Raw genomic sequence first — 23,082 nt, 5'->3', positions numbered from 1 at the left:
TGTAGGTTATAAAAAATGTGTAATTCGTTGAATTGTCTTTTGTTTTACACATCCCAACTTTCATTGGAATTGTGGTTTGTAAAATATATCAATTAGGAGCACTGACCTTTGTGGAGTGTGAAGTGTAACAAAATTTCACCCCACAATGCAGTTTCACCTGAGAACTAAAGTATTTATACTAAAATCTTGTAAAAGTTAGCTACAGTAAAAAAGAAAGGTCCAGAAACAGCAATCATTTTACACCATTTATTTATTTAATCAATCATATTTTTTTGTATTCTTTACAAACTTCACAACAAGATTCAGGCCTTATCTTTAGCCACTTGCTCACAAAGATGAGTTTAGATTTAAGAAATATTCACATGAGAATCCAGTATAAACAGTAAAATGACAAGACTGAAATTGAACACCAACGTGATGTTTACAGGAATTTTAAACTCAACTGATCTCATGACAGCCTGACAGGAGGGAATAAAATCCATAGTAACAACAGAGCCCATTCTCATATACTGTATTCTATTTGGCGACTTTTTGCACTTAAACAAAAAAACACTGGATGGCTCATTTTCTTTTGTGGAAGTAAGCAGCACAGTGGAGCATTTGATTAGCACATCTCTTACAGTCAAATTTCTGAACTTGAATTTCACTTGACTTTTATGTGTGGAGTTTGTGTGTTCTACTCATGTTTGTGTTGGTTTCCTCCCACATTCCAAAAACATTTACTCAATTGGTGTGAATGTGAATAAGACTGGTTTGTCTTTATGTGCTTTGCGATTGGCTGGGGATCAGCCCAGGGTGCACCCCGACCTCTCACCCACAGTCAACTGGGGGGAAGGCTCCAGCTCACCAGTGACCCTGACCAGGATAAGTGGAACAAAATGGATGGATGAAGTGCAGAAATGATCACGTCAGCAAACCGTAACGCAAGATCAGCTACTGCAAGCATCCTGGACTAGACATGATTCAGTCAAGTTCCAAATGTCGAAATACATGACAAAAACACATGCTCAAATTTAGCTAGCAATGTCAAAACCAGCCTCAATCTCAAGAATTTGATAACTTCAACCCCCCCAATGACATTCATTATTGACTATTTTGGGTATTTGTCCATCAGCAGCGGCTGTATGAACAAGAAACAAGTGAAAACCTGATCGGGTTCAAACGGCATCTTAAGGAGCGGCTGTTTGCTCATCGTGCGATTGGCTGCATGGCAGCGAGGGGAGATTCTGCTGGGACATGGAAGGAGGCAGAAGGCCATCGGGTGGAGGAGGCCGCATCGGTGGCGCGTAAGAAAGCGGGTGAGGAGGCGCAGGTCCGCCGTGAGGGTACCGAGGAGGGAACATCATCCCTGGCCGGGGAGCCCACACTGGAGATGACGAAAGGTGGAGAGAGTCATCTTCAAACACGACATTCACAATGATGATAATCCAAGGCGACTATGACTGCTCACTTGGCATCATGGGAGGTCCTCCAGGACCTCTGGGAGGGAAGAAATCAGGAGGTCCAAAGGGTACTCGCCCAGGAAACGGGCAATCAATGGGGCCCATTAGGGGCCCAGGAGGTGGTGCCGGCCCCATTCTCAGAGCCGGTTCAGGGGGAGTCCTTCGATCACCGGGACCAAACTGATGGAAAAAGTCAACATTACAAAACTCGCCTCAAAAATGCTATTTAGTTCACACACACACACACACACACAAACCAACCTCTCTGTGGTCGTGCTCGGGTCCGAGGCTGTTTTCTCTGTTTGTGCCATCTGGAACAACAGACAAGTGCACAACATGAAGCCACTGGGGAAGACACCCACTTATAGCAACATGAAAGGAGGAGTGACCACCTGTTGTGTCTGCAGGGTGGATGGGCCCCTGGGGCCGGGAATTAGGAAGACCCCTTGGATGGGGGAAAGGAGGACCTGGAGGTGGCAGAGGACCCATCACTCCTAGGGGAGGACAGGGACCAGGTCTCCTATAGACTGGACCGCCTGGTTCAGGAAACATATAGCCTGAGGGAGAGTGACCAAAAAGGAAGTAGACATCATGCAGATGTTTTGATCAAATTTATTTAAATAAAGAAATTTAACTCTTTGACTGCCAAGCGTTTTCAGAAAAGGGATGCCGTGGGTGCCAGCCGATTTAAGCATTTTGACTGATCTTTCAAGGTCCACAGAAAATTTTGTGTTTGGACTATGGAAACACACATACTACCAAATGAAAGCTTGAACTTTCATCTCTCATCAGAAATTGTTTCTACCATATTCCGTTTTTCAGTAATCAACAATAGAAAATGGTTAGTTTCACCCAAATGCTCTGTTTTGAAACAAAATACAGTGATACCTCGGCTGACGAACGCTTCAGCTCACGAACTTTTCGCCTCACGAACATTAAATTCGCGAGCATATAGTCTCAGCTGACGAACTAGTTTTCGGCGGACGAACCATAATGAGGTCCTCAACACAGAGGATTTGATTCGCCTTCAAGAGGACAAGCAGAAGGAAGCCATTCAGGAGTTGTCATGTGAGGACGAGGAGGAGGAGATGGCTGCAGCATCAAGTGAGAGCATCAAGACCATGTTAACTAAGTGGAGTGATGTGCAGGCTTTTATCGAACAGTACCATTCAGAAAAGACTGTGGCTATGAGAATCATCAACATGATGAATGATAATGTGATGCCTCAGTTTCGTAAGACCTTACAACTCAGAAAGCAACAGGTGTCAATTAAGAGGTTTTTAGTCAGCACATAGGATAAAGAGTCTCCTAAGAAGCAAAGAAGAGAAGCCACACCGGAGGTTGAGTTACCTACAGTCCTTATGGAAGGTGACTCTACTTCCAAACAGTAACTCCCTCCCTCCCTCCTCCTCCCACTCCATTCCATCAAGCCATCAACTACCATCACAAAGGCAAATAAAACAACTTTATTATACAGTACAGTGTATTTCTTTAATTACAATACAATAGCACATTTATTATACATAAAATAAGGTATATTTTGTGTAGTTTTAAGGCTTATTTAGTAGAAAATTATGTTTTATGGGGACCTGGGAACGGATTATTCTCATTTTAATGGTTTCCTATGGGAAATAAATGTTTGGAAGACGAACTTTTCGCCTCACACATACTTTCTGGGAACCAATTAAGTTCGTGAGCTGAGGTATCACTGTATGGAGAAATCAAGCTTTTTGTGAAACGATATTTCATGCACTCTAGTGAATTTGACACCTTTTTTTTTCCATGAATGATGCCACAAACACCTAAACAGTGGTTTACTTCTGTAAAACACTACCACCAACAATGGAAAAGTGTTTTTTGATAGCAAAATACGTTTATTTACATTCAACAGTGTAACAATTTGACAAAACAATTTGACAAACTATTTACAAATGTGTGCAACTGTGGTACTAATTACAATTGTGTGGATGTTTCAACTACAGTTTTTCTTTTTGTAGCACTCCCCTGCGTGCAAGAGGACGCAGCAGGATTTGCACAACAGATTAGTTTCACTGCGATTGCAGACGCTACACTTTCTTGCCGGCCTTTTTTTCCGGGGAATAGCAAGTATATACTGCAGTGTGTGTTTGGCCATGTTTACTCTCAGGATCATGATACGGTGAGCTGGTGTTACGTCTGGCTTCTTCATGTCCTTCAGTTCCTATACCGGGTGGTAAGAGATGTTCTGATCCATCTTATCCGCTCCATTCATGGTGGCATCGTAGTCCAGAACCAGTGTCTTCTCCGTCATCAGACTGTACCCACTCCTCCGATGAATATGCATTGGACTCGGGGTACTCTTCATCGTCCGATTGAACGTCCGCCTGTGCAGAAGTGCTCGGTTGTGCTCCGCGTTTTCCGGCGTTAGCATCGCTAGCCGGTGAGGCTTTATGACGTGATCATAGCCGCCGCGTCAACGCTTCCAACTTCGGCTTCAACCTCGGAGTCACCATCATCATCATCATCGTCGTCATCAATGTGCTCTTTAGCATTGGTCGATGCTTTTCGTCTTTGAAAAAAATGCTCAAGCGTGAGCTGCTTGCAACCGGTCGCCATTTTCGCTTCCTCAGCCATTCTCCCCTCAACACTCTAGCTCCGCCTCACGTCTTCTACTGACGCCTACCCAATCTTGTCCAAAGAGAGTCATCGCTGCCATCTAGTGCCCAAAAATAGTCATTATACTAACTAGATCTGCTTGATACTTTCAGCACAGCTGGCCAAGGCTTTCCTCCACCCGTTTCCCCAAAAAAACATAGTGAACGTCTTTTAACGTCTTTGGCAGTCCTCCGTAGGATATTACTAAACGTTATTTAACGTTTTTGGCAATCAAAGAGTTAAAAATAACTATGGATATTAGCAGTTCAATGTGATAATACTAAATCTAGATACCCACCTTGAGGGGGGAATGGCCCAGGGGGTCCTGGTGGGGGCCCTCTGCGATCTCGTTCCCATGAAGGCGAGACGGAGCCGCTGTCCGAGTGCGCGCCTCCACTCTGCTCTAGCTCCCCTTGGCCACTAGGGGGCTCTACTGGACCACGAGTTACTGGAAAAACAGCCAGAGTGAATGGGGCACAGGGTAGCGTGAGGAAAAGGGACACAATTGTGTTGAGTGGAAGAAAAGCTGGAAAACTATGAACAAAAATGTGAGAAACTGTGAGAGAACGCTGTGCACACATTCTTTAGTCCTTTTAAAGCAGTATCTTTTTGTTGTTGTTTACAGCCACAGCTGTTCAAGTGGTCATATTGTGTATTTGTGGACACACACCTCGAGGTGACAGTCTGCTTAAAGGCCCTTCAAGAAGTGTGGGAGGCGAGAGTAAAGCTCGGTTTTCAGACGCAGGCCGACCCAAAGGAGAAGGACCATAAGGCAATCTTTCAGCTGGAGGACGACGAGAATAGCTCGGTGAGTTAAACATCTTGGAAATCTAGGCCGAGCATTTACCGTATGTAAACAAGAACAAAACTGGGATGGATACCCCGACGTTAATGAAAGAAAAACCCACAGTGGTCACAGAAGGAATAAATATGAATCTGACCAAAGTAACAAGAAAATACAAATGTAATGAAAATTAACCAATGAAAATTAGATATTGCTATTTAATTGTGGTGCAATAGAATTATTTCAAAAAGAAAATTATAGACACGCATGTTAAAAGTAAAAGTTAGAGGACCATCACTAAGCAGCTTGTTGTTCCTGTGACTACAGTTGCACATATTCAGAAATTTAAGATCCTCGGGACTATAGTTAACCTCCCTGGATGTGGACACAGATGGATGATGGATTGATGACAAATTTTAGAAATGGATAATACGAATGGTAGCACAAGAGCCCAAGACCGACCTCCAAAGTAATTAAAGATAAACTCCAAGGTCAAAGTACATTAACATCAGATTGCACCATCTGTCGTTATTGAGTCAAAGTGGACTCACCATTTTCGTCAAGGCCTGTTTAATGAGTTTGTTTTTGGAAAAATAATTATGTTGGACCAAATTCAAAAGCAATGCCTGATATTCATTAGTTAACTCATTCAATCCCAAAATGTGCAAAAACGTTTTTTTTTTTTTTAACACTTTGTCCTTCACTCCCAAAAACATATTTACATGTTTTTTTTATGCAAAAGCATACAGAAGGCTTTGATGCAGCTTCTGACAAGAAGAGGTGGCTTAAGGCAACGGTAGTTATTACGAAGGCCGGCGAGCAGGTGGCAGCAGAGTTAAAGAGATCAACCAGGGCCATGTTGCAACAAGCTCTTTTCCCCAATGTTTTCAACAGGTTTGTGTATAATGATGAAACTTAGCTATATTCCAATGCCAATTGCTGCAAAACGGAAACAGATACAAATATACTTTTTTTGTCTGATGAAAAAAGAGACTCTAATCTTTCTTTTGGTAGGTTCCATGTTTTATAGCAATAAAACACAATATTCTGTGGGCCTTGAAAAGCCAGTCAAAATCCAGTAAAACATATGGAGCGAAGGGGGTTGCTTCAGTGAAAATGACTGGAAGTGAATGAGTTAAAGTAAAACGATCATTTAGCTGTGAAATGATTAATGGGTTAATCAATCGCGAATTATATTTGACAATAGATAGATCGTTTAGATTAATTGAAAATTGTCTGATTTTCAATTTTCTGTTGTACTGCATAAAAGCAGACGAGTGATTATCTTTGTGTTGAATCAAAAGAAAACATTTGCAAATATGGGCATTATTTGTGCCTTTTCTCCATTATCAATATGCAATACTGGTTGGAAATTAAAAGATGTTTTTTTTAAATGTCAAACATGACCAAAATATTTCATTTCATTCAGAAAAAGCCATATTTTTTTTCAGCCTCTCTAGTGACACATGGCTATAAAATTAAATCAGGAAAATCTAATTTAGATAGGACCAAAGCAAAGAATTAAAGTTGGACATTTTTATAACTTTTGACTTGATTTTTTTCTGTGACCACTGTGGGTTATTCTTTAATGAACAGCGAGGTTACCAACAATTTTGCCCATGTGTGTATAAGCTATCGTTCAAATACTGTGTACTACTATGTATGGGTGTTTCTGCTGACCTCGGAAAGGTAAAGGCCTGGCCAGGCTATCCAAGGCGAACGGATCTTTATCGAGGGCATCCAACTTAAACTGTGTGTCCGTAAGCCTGTAAACACACACACTTCAAGTTATTCATGCATAATAAAAAGATGCAAGTTAAATTGAGAACTCGAAAAATTTGAGATTATGGTGGAGCGGGTGGCAAAGGTGAAGGTGGGTTGCTGGTGTTGACTGGTGATGCGTACTTCTGCCTGAAGAGGGCGTTCTCTCTCTTGATGTCTGACAGTTCTCTGTCTGCTGCACGTGCTGCAAGCTGCACAAAAAGAAGCAAATCTGTTAGGCTAAATCATAAGATTAGAATTATGACCACAGAATAGTCCATGGTGAGAGTTTTTATTAAACAGATTCTGGACTACAAACCCAATTATTGTGAGCCTTCTTCTCATGGGCTGATATCTGTGTCTGATACGACTGCTTGGTTTTCTCCAGCTCCTCCTCCATTTCCCCCGCACGAAGCCTGAAGAAACGCAGGCAGGCGTGTTGAAGGCAAAGCCCACACACACGTTACTATGTTTCAATATGTTTTGCAGGAGTATCTACTTGTAGTTGTTGAGTTCTTCCATGGCCAAAGCAATGTTTTTATCTGCTTTATTCAATTTGTCTTCTTTCTGCAGACGCTCTTTTTCCTCCACTGTCAGCAGCCTTCACACAAGAAAAAAGTCAACAACAAAAATATTTTGGAATAATTAAACCTAAGTGTCATTCATTACCTGTGTAGCTTGAGCTCATTCTCTTGGTACATTTCCGTCATAATCTGGAGTTTCTGTTGTAGCCGTTGGACCTGAGCAGTATTAAAGTGAGGCAAATTAATAGTGAATATTACAATTGCACTCATTTGTGTTGAGGTGAGCTACCTGTTCGGAGTAGTGCTCAGTGTCAGCTTGCATAGATAAGCGCTCATTCTCCAAGTCCTTAATGCTCGCTACAAGAAAAAGCACACACGCTGGCAATTAGAGACTGCAACTATGTAATATCGCCATTATTGTCTCACCTTGTTGCTGTGGATCATTTTACAAATCTGTCCTTCTGCTGATTTAAAGATCCATATTCTTTCACAAACTCCCCATATTCTTAGCAAAATTGCCACATCGGGGACTTAACAGTAGAACAAAATAAATAAACTAGACAAAGTGCAATTTCTGCAGAAATTGCGTGGGAATGCTAATTAGCTGAATGCTAAGATTTGAATGCATGTGCTTATGAAGTAAATTGAAAGATAAATTATGTAAAAATTACACATTTTTAATTGTAGTTAAATGACAAAAGAATAAAAAGAAAACTTGAACTGCAATCTAAGGTGGCATTTAGTAATGTCAAAGATATTATAATCCAGTTCCTGATATAGTCAGTTTGTATCGAACCATCAAATGTACTAAAATGTGGTTCAAGCGGGGTTTAAACCCAGGTTCTCCGTGGTGGGAGGCAATTGCTCTAAGCACTGAGCTAACTTAACTTGTTCAAATTCATAGCTAATGACGTATTTATTTTTGAAAAGTGTCATCTGATGCTGAAACCTAGCATGCATTTAATCTTTTTAGTGAAATTATAATCTATTTCCTGATATAATAGTCAGTTGGTATCAATCCACTGAATGTATTAAAATGTGGTCCAATGCTGTTCAGCATTCCCACAATAAATCATAAATAAAATATAAGTTCATGAATTTTTATTTATTGAACTCGTTCAGGTACAACACTGGTGGCTGCACACCCTAGTCCTTTTGATTTTTGCAAATTTTGATGTAACAGAACAGCTAATTTACATAATATCACCCCCACACAGTTTCTCTGCCCACGGCCTGGCAGCTAAGTATACTCTTTTAATGAGAAACAATTCCATCCTTTACATTTTATTGTTAGTGTATTTAAAGTATTTTTCACTAAACATTTTGGGGGTGTTTTTTTAGGGCAGGGGGCAGCAGGTAACTTGAGCAGTTTCAGAAGAGTGTATAAAGCGAAAGTTATGACTGTAACTACGGTTTTAAGACTCCTGTCACACGTGAGAAGATTCCATAGGAAACAAACCTCTTGTGACACCGGAAAACTTATACTCTTTTAGGGTCATAGGTGACTATTTTGGTATGCATAGCTCGAACTGCGCATGTGTGAAGGGAACATTCAGTGCTTGAAGCACCGCCATCTGGTGGTAGGGAGGGACGAAATAGAAATGGTAGCCCTTCGCATTAAAAGGTATGCTAATGTATATAATGATTTTAAAACAACAACCTCAGTGAATCAATTGAATCTTTGAAACGAGTACTCACCTTCTAGGTCCTCTTTAGCTTTTACTTCATCATTCAGTTTAGCAAACACTCTGTCCTTGTCTTCATCAACTGATTTGAGGTCTGCATTTAGCTACAAACACACAAATAATGGCACGTTAGTGTTATATGGAAAGATTCTTTATTAGGTCAATCATAAACCTCAAACATATCTTAAGATAAATTGTCCTGATTACGGCTTTCCATGCAATCAGACGTAATTTGCAGTCCTATATAAAGTTGCTGAAAGTGACGCTTGAGTAGAAGTACCAGTATCTTAACAGAAAATAACTTAGTAGATGATGAAGTCACGTTGTAGAATATGACATTTGCTGTACTGAATTATCGACAATTTCTTTGGATTTTATTTTGAAGTAACTAGTAATGAACATGGTTAGGAGAAATGTATCAGATTCAAGTATACATTTTATCAGGGATGCACCGAAATAAATTTGTAGGCTATTTGGAGTGGAACACGGTGCGGCGCACTTAAAATCGGCACATTCATATATTCGCCAACATTTAAAAATAAATAAATTTCTCCGCACCAGCCAATCGGCTTTGGGAATGGACTGCAAAGTCACACACAGCGTCCTGTACAGGTCTGTAGTCACCCGGAGATAGTGTTTACTTGTTTAAAACTGTTGATAGCAATAGTGCTAACATTAGCTAAAGTATTTAGCACAGCCACCAAAATGCAAGTGAAAAAGTGGAACCGCTCGAGGGGCTCTCATCAAAGAAAAAAGGAAGGACGCTGCAGGACAAAAAGTGGCTCACCTGTAGTGCAGTACTCGGCAGCGCTCTCTTTTTTGACATAGTTTACCAAGCAACCCTCTCCTTCTCCGGTGTGCACAATGAAGCTGCCGGTACTGACAAACGGCAGCGAGCAGCAAGGTGGACACTCACTCCCGTGTTTGGTGTTTAATTCAAACAGACACTTGCTTACAGCGTTTTTTTTTTTTTTGCTTGCGTCACCACAACATCCTCTTTCGGCCATATTATTTCGGCTTGAATTTTATTTCGGCCGAATGCCATTTTTGCCATTTTGGGCCAAAAATTTTCGGTGGTTGACTATTCGGTGCATCCCTACATTTTATTTAGTAAATGTAGTGCAGTAAAAGTGAAAAGCTTCAGAAATATACAGTAAATAAAGTTAATTGAAGATTTAAGAAAATTCGACTAAATTAAGTATTTGTACTCTATAAAATAGCAAGAATGCTCAACTGTGCTTTTTAGTGTAGTTTGTTTATTTACCTTAGCAGCATAAATAAGCTTTTGGACTTTCTGGAGATGGATTTCTGAGTTGTTTCCATCTGCTTTTCCATTCCTCTCAGCGCTTCCTGTGGTCCCCTTGGATGCGTCACTTCCATCTCCCTCTAGATCGGCATCCCAAGCTTTCATCCCCAGCAGCCGATCAGTGAGGGACTGAAGGCAAAAGTGTTGGGTTCATATAATTTTGGTCAATCAATTGATTAAGGCATCTCAAATCCAAGCAGTCACACATACCATTATACGTTCATCCTTGTTGGCCACATCCTGCACCATTCCGCTGTGGGCCAATTCATACCTCCTCATCTCCTCCTCCAGCTCACTCACTCGCTCCGCCCATCCCTCCACCTGTTGCCTTAACTGCACAAGGAACACACACACAAAAATACTGAACGACAGACAGGAAATTGACCAATAAAAAGACAGAAAAGCACAAACAGTCACAGAGATGGCAAAGGAACATTGACTTGATAGACCTGGAAGAATCTCTCTCTTACCTTATCAACATTTTAATTAACACGTGTATTGTCTTACCTGTGTGTTACTCTCCTTGAGCAGATTTTTTTCTTCTCCAGATGTTTCCAGATTCCTCTGTAGTCTCTCACTGTTCATATTGTATACTTTGATGGTGGTTTGAGCCTTGGGAAGGAAAAATACAAGAGTGTCGACGTATGAAACACAGAAGGGACAGAGGCTGAAGTTAAAGTAGAAAACCACGTAGAGCACGCATATTGATGACTGCTGCCTTCAAGATGGCTTGTTGGGAAAATTCCACTTGGAGAATTCAAGTTTAACCTCATAGCATTTTTGTCAAATAAAAATGAAAACAAGCTGACAAGCCCAACAAGTTTGAATTTGTTGTGTATCTGAAGACATAATTGAACTTTCAGGACAATCACATTTATACCTACAAATGTAATTAGTTTCACAATCACATATATATCATAACTCAGTTTACCCCTCATCAAATCAAATTTCCCATTGAAAATATAATGAATCCTTTCCAGACCCCCAAAAATAGTTTTTCAATCGCAAATTTCATTTCAAACGCCTCTTTTCCATTACTTTTGGAGCGGAACGGAGATCAAATAATTAGATTTTTGACCACACACATTTTGTCAAATATTATTCAAAATTCAAACGGTTTTGTTTTGATGAATAAATAATCTCTTAAAGTTTGGACAAGAGTCCTTTAGCAATGGAAGTCACCTGTTCTTCTTGTGATTGTAGCTCCTTGGTTTCCTCCTCCATTCTTTCCATGCTCTGCTCAAGGAGTGTGATCTTAAAGGAATTAAAATATGATATCCCAAATAAGAACACCTTCCTCTACCCTCGTTCATGATTAGCTGTTCTTAACCAGGAGAAAATGCATGGTACAATGTTACCTTTTGTTCCTGTTCTATTCTGTGTGCTCGCTGCTGATCCAGCTGCTCCTTCAGTTCTTGTAGATTTTCTTCTAGTTGAGTTTTAGCAAGGTCTATCTGTCGGGCTCTGACCTGGATGAGTCCGGGGTAAAAAGGAAATGAGATAAGCATTAGATTAACAGGTCAACACAAATATTAGTTAAGTAATGAACAAACGTGTGAAACATTTTCCATAACTAAAGGCCAGTAAGTATTTCTTGTAAAGCGATGTAATGAATAAGTTCATAATATGCATAATAATAAATGGCCATAAAACATTTTCTAAAAATCCTCAACAGTTTTGACTGTATATGAGCAATTGAAAAATGTAAAGAGATAAAAAGAGCATTGACTGATGCCCGAGTTCACATTTTACAGTTTTGTTATGGAACCAATAAATCTTTCTTGTTATTTAAATGTCTGTATGTGCATACTGCATCCAATATTATCCCTGAGAGTAGTACAAGAATGATACTTAAGGAGTAGTATGTGAACAATACTTAACTGCAAATCCTTTAAACAGTTAATTTATTTAGTTATTAATAGCAGCCTGCTCCCAAGAAACATTTGCATTCAATGGTCTCTTTCACATCTTGTAAAAAATTGGCCTTACCTCAAGATCTGTCATATGGGTTTTCGCTAAGGCGCCACTGTCACTTAGTGAGTTTTCTAGCTCATCATACTAAAAATAAAATATGCAATGACAATTAAAAAAATGTTTTTGAGGTTGACTGTGACAAATACAAAATAGTACGAACCTCTTGCTGACATTTACTGAGAGTTTCCAAGACTTCACACTTCTCTTCAAACAGTTGTGCAACCTGCTTAGCCATCCACCACTCTTTACCTGGAAAGAAAATTAAGGGATTTGGGTACCTCTAAGAAAGAATGTATAGGCAATATGCTTCATTTATATTTCTAAGTATAAATTAGAGCACCAACACTGATAGAACACATTTTCCAAATACAAACATTTGCATATTTGATATAGTAATGTTTCAAGGAAGGGGAAACTTACGTTGATACATTCTGCTTTTGACCTGTTTTAAAATAGGGAAACATTATAACAGCCAATCAAAAACTGCATTTCAAATGTGAACCTGATTAATAATAAATATGCTAAAAAAAACACAACCATACGCCAATCTATTACATGGCAAGTTATTTGTGTGTGTATGTGCTGTATACTCACAGAGCTGTAACATCTACAACTAAACAATAATGTGGTCATCAGCCCCACCAGACTGGAGATGATAATTAGTTCCCATGGGATTCCGTAGAAGTCAGGACCTGGCCTGATGTCATCAGGCAGTGAGGACACAACCTGAAATGTGTGGTTAGATAACAAAAAACAAAACATTTCTCAGTATAATTTAGCAGTGTTTATTCGTAGCATTGTGTAACCTCCTTATGCCAAACAAGACCAAAAGAGATCACCCAAATACAAAGATCTTTGCAGGTCAAGCTATTTATTTTAAGCAACGCTTTAACTTACAAATTTGCTGAATATCTATACCTGGCATTTAGAGCACATGCACGACACAAAAGTTTAGGGATATTCGGCCTTCAGATAACATTTCAGGAATAAGATGAACACAAAATTCACTTCAACAGAAGAAATTATTTGACTTTTTCAAAACCTTTGAATGCACATGTCCAGTACCTGCCATTCTCTAACAAAGACCTGAACAGCAATATTCACACTGGGTGTTTGATCCATGAATCAATATGTTTTCTGGTTCAATTAGTACCTTGCCAATGTGAGGCTTTTAGATGGACAATATCAGAGATAAGTTGCCAGTGAGGCAAGTGTCATCAGCAGGTTGCTACGGATAGACCGGAGGAGTCACAGAGAAGCATAGAAATGGACGTGAGTGGGAAGGAGGGGGAAACAAACACTTGTCAATTTAAATGTTCCAGGTTAATTTTAGAGAAAAAAAAGTTGTGAAAAATGTAAGAGCTGGACATTGCATTCAAAAGTTTAGAGAAGATCAAATGAAGTTCACCTCTAACGTTTGAAGTGCATTTTAGGTTCATCCTAAAATTTCACCTGAAAGCCCAATACCACCAACTTTTTGAGAGTAGTAAATGTTTTTTTCTTTATATATTTAGTAGGAAGAAATTACGGTTAGAAATAGACTCACTGATAAAATTACATCTCCTTGTCTTAACCTGCCGTTGTTCTATAGAATCAGAATATGAAAATAACTAAATCTCTCTCTCATTGACCTTAATAATAATAGCATTTATGTTTGTTTACATAGTAAATGTTCCACTAGACCTAAAATACATGAGATTAACTGCTTGGCCAGCAGGCTAAAAATTAGCAGCCACGTCTTTGATTATTTAAACACTCATTTCAAAAGACACTATTCAACTACAGTGACAGCAAGATAGCGGAATTCATATGCCACAAACGTAGTCGACGCTGAAAGATGCCAAATGGCAACATAATAAAGCAGCATGGCATGACAAGCACTCTTCAGCTGTGTGACGCTAGCAGAAAATGCTAACGAATCTTGCCACATAACGTACATCCTTGACTTTCTCCACAGCGACACCATAGTAAGTCTCAACAGTCGAACGGTAGTCCATCGCTCTGCTACCTAAACTGTCACTTGCCGAGTCTTCCGACATTACTGAATTCGCTCATTTGTTTAATAGCTTCAAAATATTAACCATTAAAACAATAATTAGAAGTAACCGGGTAAGCCGTGAGCCAACAGCGCTGTGCTGTGGACTAAACCAACCTACCTTTTACAAGGGGAAGATGGTTATCGAAACGAGTTGCCAATCTCCCGGTAAGAGCGGCTTCACACTGATATAACTCGTGAATTAAAATTTACATTTGAATATAACAACAACAACAACAAAACATGAAATGAAAAATAATATTCACTCACTCATACAGGCTCTAAAGAAAATGTTTACGCTCCCTACTTTAATAAATGGTTGACCCGCAACGTCACCTAACGCAAAATGCCACACTGGCAGGTCGGAGCGCTTCCAAATAACAGCAACAGAAACAGGTGTCACGTCCCAAAAACACCAAAACAAAACACAAAAAGGTACACTAAAATGCTTAGTAATAGGCTAAGCTGATATAATTATACAAAATAGCAAGCTCCAATTGAACATATGGATCACCTGATTGTAAACAAACGTGTCCATCGGCTTTTAGCTCACTCAGTTATAAATTCCTCAAGTGCGAATAACTCACCGAAACAGTTTTACTGTCGTCCATTTCAGAATACCTCCCAGTCTTAACATTTAGAAGTGTACAGTAGTCTTTACATTAAAGTGGCTTGCATGTCGGCCTGTGTGGAACCGAACCACGATGTCAGTAATGTAATAAGATAAACGAAACGCAGCTACTGTAGATTAAAGTGGGAGGGAGTTCCGCATTGTAAACTCAGTTTCTTAAAGAAGCACAGTCCACTGAGTGGCTCTAGAAAATCACGAGCTACTTCTGCAATGCATAGCCAACGGGAGAATTAAAGCTATCCAGGGATTGAACTGGCGGAATCAATTTTTGATAACTGATACCTTAATTTTAAGCCATTTGATGAAGTCCTTCATTGCATGAGTCTGAGAGGATGGTTGTTTCTGAATTTCATGAGGAACGTCCTGAATCTGTGCCATTATCCCTGGGGAAAAAAAGACATTTGAGAATCCTTTGTGAGCCCAAGAGCAACTAACATGTTGATGGATATGGAGTTCAGTTGAAACAACACGACTGGATTACACAATTCAGAACAGGGGTCACCAACACCGTGCGGGCCTCAGGTCCCCGAATGCATAGCCCGTGAGCCTCTTCTAAAAAATAGTACACCAGTGATGGAACATTATGATTTTCTAATATTGCAGAAATGATCATTTAAAACGTAAACACTGGCAGAGATTTATAGAAATAAAGTGTGGCATATTGATTATTATTATTATTGAATAATAGCATGATCAATGCCTTCACCTGAATGACTACCATTAGCTCTCAGTTTTCAAAAAGGTTGGTGAACTCTGGTCTAGAATATCGTTATACTCCTTTACTGTATGTTGTGTGCTTGTGATAGGGTTTTCCAGCCAACCTTCCAGTAACTGTGGTGGGATGGTCCAACTGTGAGACAGTTTTTTAACTTTCTCCACCAGGGAGATTTCTTCACTTCCCCTTTCATTGTGATCTTCCTTATTTTTCTCTGGGCCTCCATCCTTCTGTTTCTCTACCATCGCCCTCACTGTCTCCATAGTTTCTTGATCTTTGTTGTATGTGGAGCAAGATGCACCAACACAACTTGACTGAGCTGTATTAGGAAACACATGTCAATGCAAATTGAAAGCATACTCAAATGAAGGAACTGAATGTGATGAAAGTTGCATTTTTAACAGCAGTGATGCTCTCTGTGGCAATAAATATATGTATATACCTGGAGCGTTTGCTCTATTGATGTCTGACTTTCTGGTGTTGAAAGTGTCCCTCGCTCTTTTCAGCAGTACTTCTAGTTTCTGAATTGCAATAATATTTCTGGTCTGTTCTTTGTCCTCTTCTGGTGCATCAGAGAGTCTCGTGCTTGGTGCAAAAAGTCTCTCCCTTTCGTGGTGCAGAATTGTTTCAATTTCCAACAATATCGATTCATCACCAATGTCTTCAGTGAAAACGTCTGTGTGGCCAAGAATGTAATCCAGTTTTTCAAATTTCTTCTTCCCAAATATCTCAGCCAAAATAGTTATCTCTTCTGTGCTCATATGGTCTTGGAGAGTCTTGTAGTGTTTGGACAGAGGGTTAGGTTGGTGGGGCTTTGCTGTGTTTGGAGGCAAAGAATTGGAATGACAATTTTGTGTCAGGTATGGAGACGCTGACTGCAAACCTTTTTGCAAGTCCTCATAATCATCACTATTTATTGTGGAGTCCAGCTCATGTTCGGGGCGCTGAAAGGGGCCAAATAATCCTCCACTTTCTGTTGTAACTTCATTTTTTTCATCAAACCGATCTCTTTTCTTTCCATTGTTTCTGGATTCATTTCCGCATCCTGCATTCGTAGCGTTACACGTAAATGTTTTTTCATTACTCTCAGTCTCAATTGAATAAATATTCCCACCTTTCTCATCTGCGCGTGGCACATTTTCTGTGAGCTCAGTTTTGTTCTGATCCAACGACAAACCAGTAAGATCAGGCTCAATGTCCTCTAGGGAGACCTCTTGTGTTCCGACTGTTAAGAAAATGTCTGTTATTGTTGCTGCATCATACAGAAGATTTGCTCCATCCTCAAAACTATGTTCTTCTCGCTCTCTTGTGATTTGATCTTGTTTAGATTGAGTACACTGCTCCTCAATACATTCAAGACTCTCTATTTCCCCACCAGCATTCTTGCTATCCACAAAGTCACTAGCATTCTGCATGTCTTCATTTACCTTTGACTCCCTATTAAATTCTTGCCTTTCCTGTTCTTTGAACTGAACTAACTCCTCGAGTGTTCCCTCTTCTAAGTCCCCAACAAGTTTCCACTTTCTTAACCCTTCTTTCCGTTTCTCCTCAACTTTTTCCTGCTTAATTATTCTGTTTAAATCTTCCTGTTTCTCATCTTCAAACTCATTTGACTCCTCTACTAAGTCGCTTGCCTTTTCCTGCGTTTTCACTTTTTTCTCGTTCATATTCTCCTTCTCTTCTGACTCTTCTATTGACTCACCATCTTCTTCATACTTCTCCATCTTTCCCACCTCCCCCTGCTCCTCATCTCTGAACTCTTCTTTCTGCTTGTTGTTAAGCTTTTCTACTGATTCACTATCAACTTCATTCTTCTCAAACGTGTCCCCTTCATCTTGCTCCTTGTATTCTAATTCTTCTTGCTTCTGGTCTCCTAACCCCTCTACTGACTCACCATCCACTTTATGTTTCTTTTCTTGTAACTTTCCCCCCTCCTCTTGCGCCCTGTCTTCAAACTCTTTTCTTGACTCACCACTCACATCACCCTTTTTCTCCTCTAACTTTCCCACCTCATGCAGCTCCTGTCTGTCTTTAAACTCTTCTAGTTTCTCTTCCTTTAACTCCACCACTTCTTGCATCTTCCCTACTAACTCATCCACCGCATCACTTTTCTCTCCTCTTTCAAATCCTTCCTGCTTCTTATCTTCAAAGTTCTCTGTCTCCACCTTCTGTATAAAATCCTTCAGTTCTCCATGTTTCTTGTCATCAATCTCCTCTATATCCTTTGGCTTTTCCTGCTCTTCAATCACGCCAAACTTCAAATATTCTAACTCCTTCTCATGTAATCTTTTCTTATCATCTAGCTCCTCTACTGACTCATCATCCTCTTCATGGATCTTCTTCTCCAACATTCTCATCTCCTCTTGCTTCTCCCATTGTTCAAAGCCTTTCTGCTTCTCATCTTTTACTTCCTCCCCCTGCATTAACTCATTAACTCCTTCATTCTTTGTGTCTTTTGATTCCCCCACCCCTCCTTCCTTCCCATTCTCTGTAAACACTCCCTGCGTCTTATCATGTAACTGACCCATCCCTTTTAACTCTTCTGGTGTCTTAACTTGTAACTCTTCCAAGATTTCAGGCTTTTCCCTGGATGTAAGCTCCTCTTGCTGTTTCTCTTGTCTCGGTACAATCTCGTTCTCGAACGACACTTGAATGTCTTGCTGTTCTAGCTTAATCTTGTCCTGTTTCTCTTCCTCACCCAATTCCTCTTGTTTTTCATCTTCTTTATCTCCTTTTTGGGGTCCAAGAGAAGACACAAAGTTCATCACGGATATGAATGTCGCTTGGAGGTAAGGTGGCTCCATGTTTTGGGCATCTTGACTGGGTGTGCTACCACGAGAGGAATGTTTTTCTTTATCCCCTTCTGATAGAGTTTCATGTAACATTTCAGCATCTCTCTTTTTCAAGTGGTCTGTGTTAAATTCTAGAGGGTTGTCTTCTTGTATGTTATTGTCAGTAACCTTCCAGTTCTCTTGTGCCGCTCTCTCACTGAACACTTCCCGACTCTTCTCTTCTATTTTTTCCTTTTCTGTATCCTCTTGATTATCTTCTACATTCTTCTGTTCTTCTATATCTTCACCTTTCTCTTTGTTGTGTATTTCCTTCCACGTGTCATCTTCTTCTGATTCTTTTACTTCAGTTTTGGACCCCAGAGAAGACCCACTTTCGTGCCCTTGACTTTTCTGTGCAATCTCATCCAACATATCTTTATCTCTTCTTTCACATTTACATTCATCATCACTAGCACCATACACACACGCTATGTTAGATTTATCCACCATGTTTTCAACCTGATTTGTAAGCTCATGTGAACTCACCTCATCATTTTTGGAATCCTGATTCTCCCTCACTGACTGCTCCACTGAACTTGATTCCATGTAAGTGAGCATTGGCATTGAGTCATTTTGATCAACCTGAGATGTGTCATCTAACTCGCTGTCCTTGCTATCAGCAGATGTTTCTTGAATATTGTCAGAATTCACAGATCTTTGAACAATGTTGTCAGACCCTGTGTCTGATCCAGTTCTGTCACCATCATTGTTGTCTTTTCCTAATGATAAAATGTCACTGATCCCCAAATCAAACCAAGAACTAGACGCTGTCTGTTTCTCATCCTTCTCCACTTCTCCCCTACTAACTTGTATTGTCTCTTCCGTGTCCTTGTCATTCAGGCCAAACCCGAGTGTCCTTGACAGCCCATTTCCAAGCCAACCCAATGTCCCCATGTCGTTAATCTCCTTCTCTTCTATTTGTTGGGTATCTACATCTAGATACATCTTTCTGCTCCTGAAGTTCTCTCCTGGTGCTGTTTTCATGTCCAGTTCTTTCTCATCATTCTTTTTTTCTGCATAAGAGTCTGCTTTTGCATTGCCTCCATGGCCAAGCCATCCAGTCATGGTTGAAGACTCAACAACTTTTCTGTCCTGCTCTCCCCAGTTTGGATTGTCTTCGACAGAAACTGATTTTACTTCATTTTCACTTAACCTCAGCCACCCTGTAACTGAAGATGTGAACGAATCTTCTTTATGCACCAAATGTTTCTTCTTTACTTCAACTGAATTTTCAGGTTCCTCCTGTTTTTCTACACCTAACCATCCTGTCAGTGAAGAACTAAGCCAGGAAGAGGCGGGAGACCCACCTTTTTCCTTCAGTTCCACAACGGTTTTATGAGATTCCTGCTTTGTCTTGGCAGCACCATTGCCCTGATTTTCAACCTCTTCTCTTGGTGTGCTATAAGATTCTGAAGAGGAATCTTTAGATGTTGAAGTAGTTCCAGCATTTGTTTCGTCATTGTAATTGCTTGTTTGACTTGTTTCAACCTCCTCAGGTGGGCTCTTCAGACCAAAATCATCATCATCATCATCATCATCATCATCATCATCATCATCATCATCATCAGTGTTCAAATGACTGGAGTCAATGGGATAGCCAAAGTCGTCGATACACAGAAAATCAGATTCCTTAATGAAAAGAGAATATGCAGTTTAGATAGCAAAGTAACACATTTCTTATCAAACACATCTAATGTTAAAATTTTTGTTGTTAAGTAAGTAAAGTAGATACCTGTGTTACAACTTCTATCTCCTTAGTTGCAAACTTCTGTTCCTCTTTTACAGCGTCTTTTGGAAAATACCCAAACTGTTTGTTCATCTGAAATCAGAATAAAGTGGTTCAATCATCCAGCTTGAATAATGCATCAGAGCAGAGACACACATCAATTAATTAAAAATCCATCCACCCTCTTGCGCTTATCTGGGGACAAGTTGCTGAGGCAGTAGCTTTAGCAGGGAAGCCCAGACTTCCTGAAGCGTTTCCAGGCCAGCTGGGAGACATAGTCTCTCCAGCGTGTCCTGGGTCGTCCCCAGAGCCTCACCTGGTGGGACATGCCCGGAAAACCTCACCAGGGAGGCGTACATGAGGCACCCAAAACAGATGCCCGAGCCACCTCGTTTGGCTCTTTTCGATGTGGAGGAGCAGCAGCTCTACTCTGCGCCCCCTACCAGATGACCGAGCTTCTCACGCTATCTCTGCACAAGAGCCCAGACACCCTGCCGGTGGAAACACATTTAGACTACTTGTTGAACCTGGGATGTTGTACTCTCAGTCACGACCCACAGCTCAGAACCATAGGTGAGGTTGAGAATGTAAATCAACCGGTACATTGAGAGCTTCAACTTTCACCTCAGCTCGTTCTTCATCACAACGGACCAATAGAGTCCACATCACTACAGACTCTCCACCGAGCCACCTGTTCATCTCCCGTTCTTCCCTCACTCGTGTACAAGACCGTAAGATACTTGAAATGGTGACCAACACCCTGGACCCAGTGGCACTGTCTTTGATGTTCTTCGATGTTGTAGAGGAATGTCAACCAAGACAGTCCCACAACATCCAGAGCTTTTGGTAACTCTTGGCAGATCTCACTTACCTCCAGGACCCTGCCACAGAGGAGCTTTTTAACCATACTGGCGACCTTAACCGCAGAAATCGAAGCACATGCCTCAGAGATACCAGAATTTCGCTGGCGTCGGGCCGAAACTATCATAAGTCACATTATGGCAGATAAAATCTATAATTTTGGGTGTCATTTTTATTAATTATTGAACAATCCAAAATGTTGAAAATGGCTTGCTCTCTTTGATGATGCAATGTTAATGGTTGAACAAACCTGTCATTTTTTTAGGTCTCCTGCACAGAACAGAAGTCCAATAACAGAACAGAGCTGTGTTTCTGATCAGAGGGGCCAGTCCAGAGTCCAATGCAGTGTGCATTAAGTCCCCCAGCAGAACAATGGAGTCCCCAATGGAAGCGCTCTCCATCACTCGCTCGGACTCTAAAAAAACGTGGTTATGCTAAACTGCTCTTAGGACCCGTCCTCCCACCCGAAGGTGGAGAGATGCTACCCTCTTGTCCACCAGGGAGAACCAAACTGGGGGGCAGTTAAGTATGTTCACACCTGCTTGGCGCCTCTCACTGTGGGCAACACCAGAGTGAAAAAGAGCCTCTCGAGAGGACTAGCACCAGAGCCCAAGCTGTGTATGGAGTTGAGCCTATATCTAGTTGGAACATCACAACCATGCACACCAACTTTGGCTCATTCCCTGTCAGAGAGGTGACATTCCAGACACCTAGAGCCAACTTCTGTAGCAAGATCGGATCGCCAAGTAATAGAAGATCAACCTGGTCCCATGACCAAATCCTGGGGACAAAGGCTTGAAAATGCTTTGGGGTTCTCCAATGAATAGTGACATTTTTTTACTTGGTCTTCATGCTCAAAATGCTCGGGCACTTTTGGGTTAGGGTATCAAAGGCCAAATAAGGGTCATAAAACAAAATAAAAGAAAAAAAGTCCCATTTGTGTCAATATGCAGATAAAATTTAAAAAAAAAAGTGGTTTGTGTTGTCACAAGAAATCCAAAAATGTATTCTTTGATATGCATTCGACCTCAATATGACCCAAAATATGAAAACGCCAATGACTTTTTCTGAAAAGTTAACATTGTCCAATTTGAGAGTCCCCAATGTCTAATTGTATGTTTTCCTATAGTGCCAATTCAAATAATCAACTTTCACATCTTTAAATAATAACCTTGATTTTGAAAGGAAATAGCTAATGTTATTGCTCCATTTCACATCCACACTGGAGCCGATCCTATTTCTGGTATGTATAATCACAGCAAACTTTTTGTCTTTGACTGTGCTATGCAATCACAAGAAACACACCAATTCCTTAGGAGGAAGGTCAATCTCTCCCTGTGACATTAGAAACCCAGGCATACATGGAACATGTTACTACAAAATATGTGTATGACGTTGCTATTTATGCTGTATTGTTCCTTTTAATTAATTAATAGTCAGACGTACACTGCCAGCCCACAGATTGCTCCTCTTTCCAGACAATTTATGGTACACAAAGATGGTTTCTCCTTGTCGGAAGCTCAGGAAACGACAATCCTTTCCATGGTGATCCCTTACTGCCCGCACCCTGCTCATTCGACCTACACGCATATAGTACAGACAGATGTAAACATACACACAAAAATCACAGTGAGCCAAAAGGAGACTTTAAAGTACAGTACAGTGATCAAAAATGTGTACACTTTTTAGTTATTTATTGTCCAACTTACTTTCACACTCTGAATCTCCACAGATCTTGAAGTCAGACAGTAATCCATGGCCCAATTGTGGTAAAAGCACAAAAAACATGCTTGTACTCCATAATATTATGCCAGTGTGCGAAATGGTCATTCTTGATGTATCCACAAGCATACATAAAGTAAAAACAGGCTGTTTGTGAAATTATCTCAACTACTTGGCCTGGGTTGTGGACATTTGCCTCTGATCTGAAGCTGTGTTTAACACTCAATAGGAGCCGCGATTAGATCTAAACCCAGCAGAGGGTAATCATTAACGTTGCAACGAAGTGATAATATCCCATGTGTGTTTGTTTCGGGGTCATCATAGGTTAAATTCAAGTAAAATGAATATTAATGAACAACTCAATATCTCGAACAAAAACAAGTGTAAGTACTGTACACTGTTAATTTGATATGAAACGGGGGGAAACATTTTTAGACTTCGCCCTTATCGG

At 40.4% G+C, this 23,082-nt stretch overlaps 1 protein-coding gene across 2 annotated transcripts; it reads right to left on the bottom strand.

The window, feature by feature from the left end:
- Positions 1-232: 232 nt before the first annotated feature.
- mia2 (MIA SH3 domain ER export factor 2) lies at positions 233-22,902 on the bottom strand. 2 transcript variants are annotated; one of them, XM_077573762.1, is made up of 28 exons: positions 22,619-22,902; positions 22,356-22,489; positions 20,055-20,141; positions 15,934-19,951; positions 15,598-15,810; positions 15,059-15,159; positions 12,705-12,836; positions 12,531-12,552; positions 12,271-12,359; positions 12,126-12,194; positions 11,495-11,605; positions 11,319-11,390; positions 10,644-10,748; positions 10,347-10,469; positions 10,095-10,265; positions 8,844-8,934; positions 7,435-7,502; positions 7,291-7,361; positions 7,121-7,222; positions 6,941-7,037; positions 6,766-6,833; positions 6,541-6,626; positions 4,747-4,860; positions 4,375-4,524; positions 1,835-1,999; positions 1,704-1,753; positions 1,451-1,622; positions 233-1,366 (listed from the first exon to the last, which is right to left on the bottom strand). In XM_077573762.1, the coding sequence occupies exons 1-28, from the start codon at positions 22,758-22,760 to the stop codon at positions 1,170-1,172; spliced, it is 7,020 nt and encodes a 2,339-aa protein (XP_077429888.1). In that variant the 5' UTR covers positions 22,761-22,902; the 3' UTR covers positions 233-1,169. The 2 variants fall into 2 exon arrangements, with proteins under 2 accessions (XP_077429888.1, XP_077429970.1); XM_077573844.1 differs by having other exon boundaries at positions 19,630-19,951; positions 22,619-22,860.
- Between the last annotated feature and the right edge of the window lie 180 nt (positions 22,903-23,082).

This window comes from Vanacampus margaritifer, chromosome 1 (genome assembly GCF_051991255.1).
Source record: "Vanacampus margaritifer isolate UIUO_Vmar chromosome 1, RoL_Vmar_1.0, whole genome shotgun sequence".
Taxonomy (NCBI): domain Eukaryota; kingdom Metazoa; phylum Chordata; class Actinopteri; order Syngnathiformes; family Syngnathidae; genus Vanacampus; species Vanacampus margaritifer.
The sequence above is the reverse complement of the archived record's forward strand: the minus strand, read 5'-3'. Positions and strand labels throughout refer to the sequence as shown.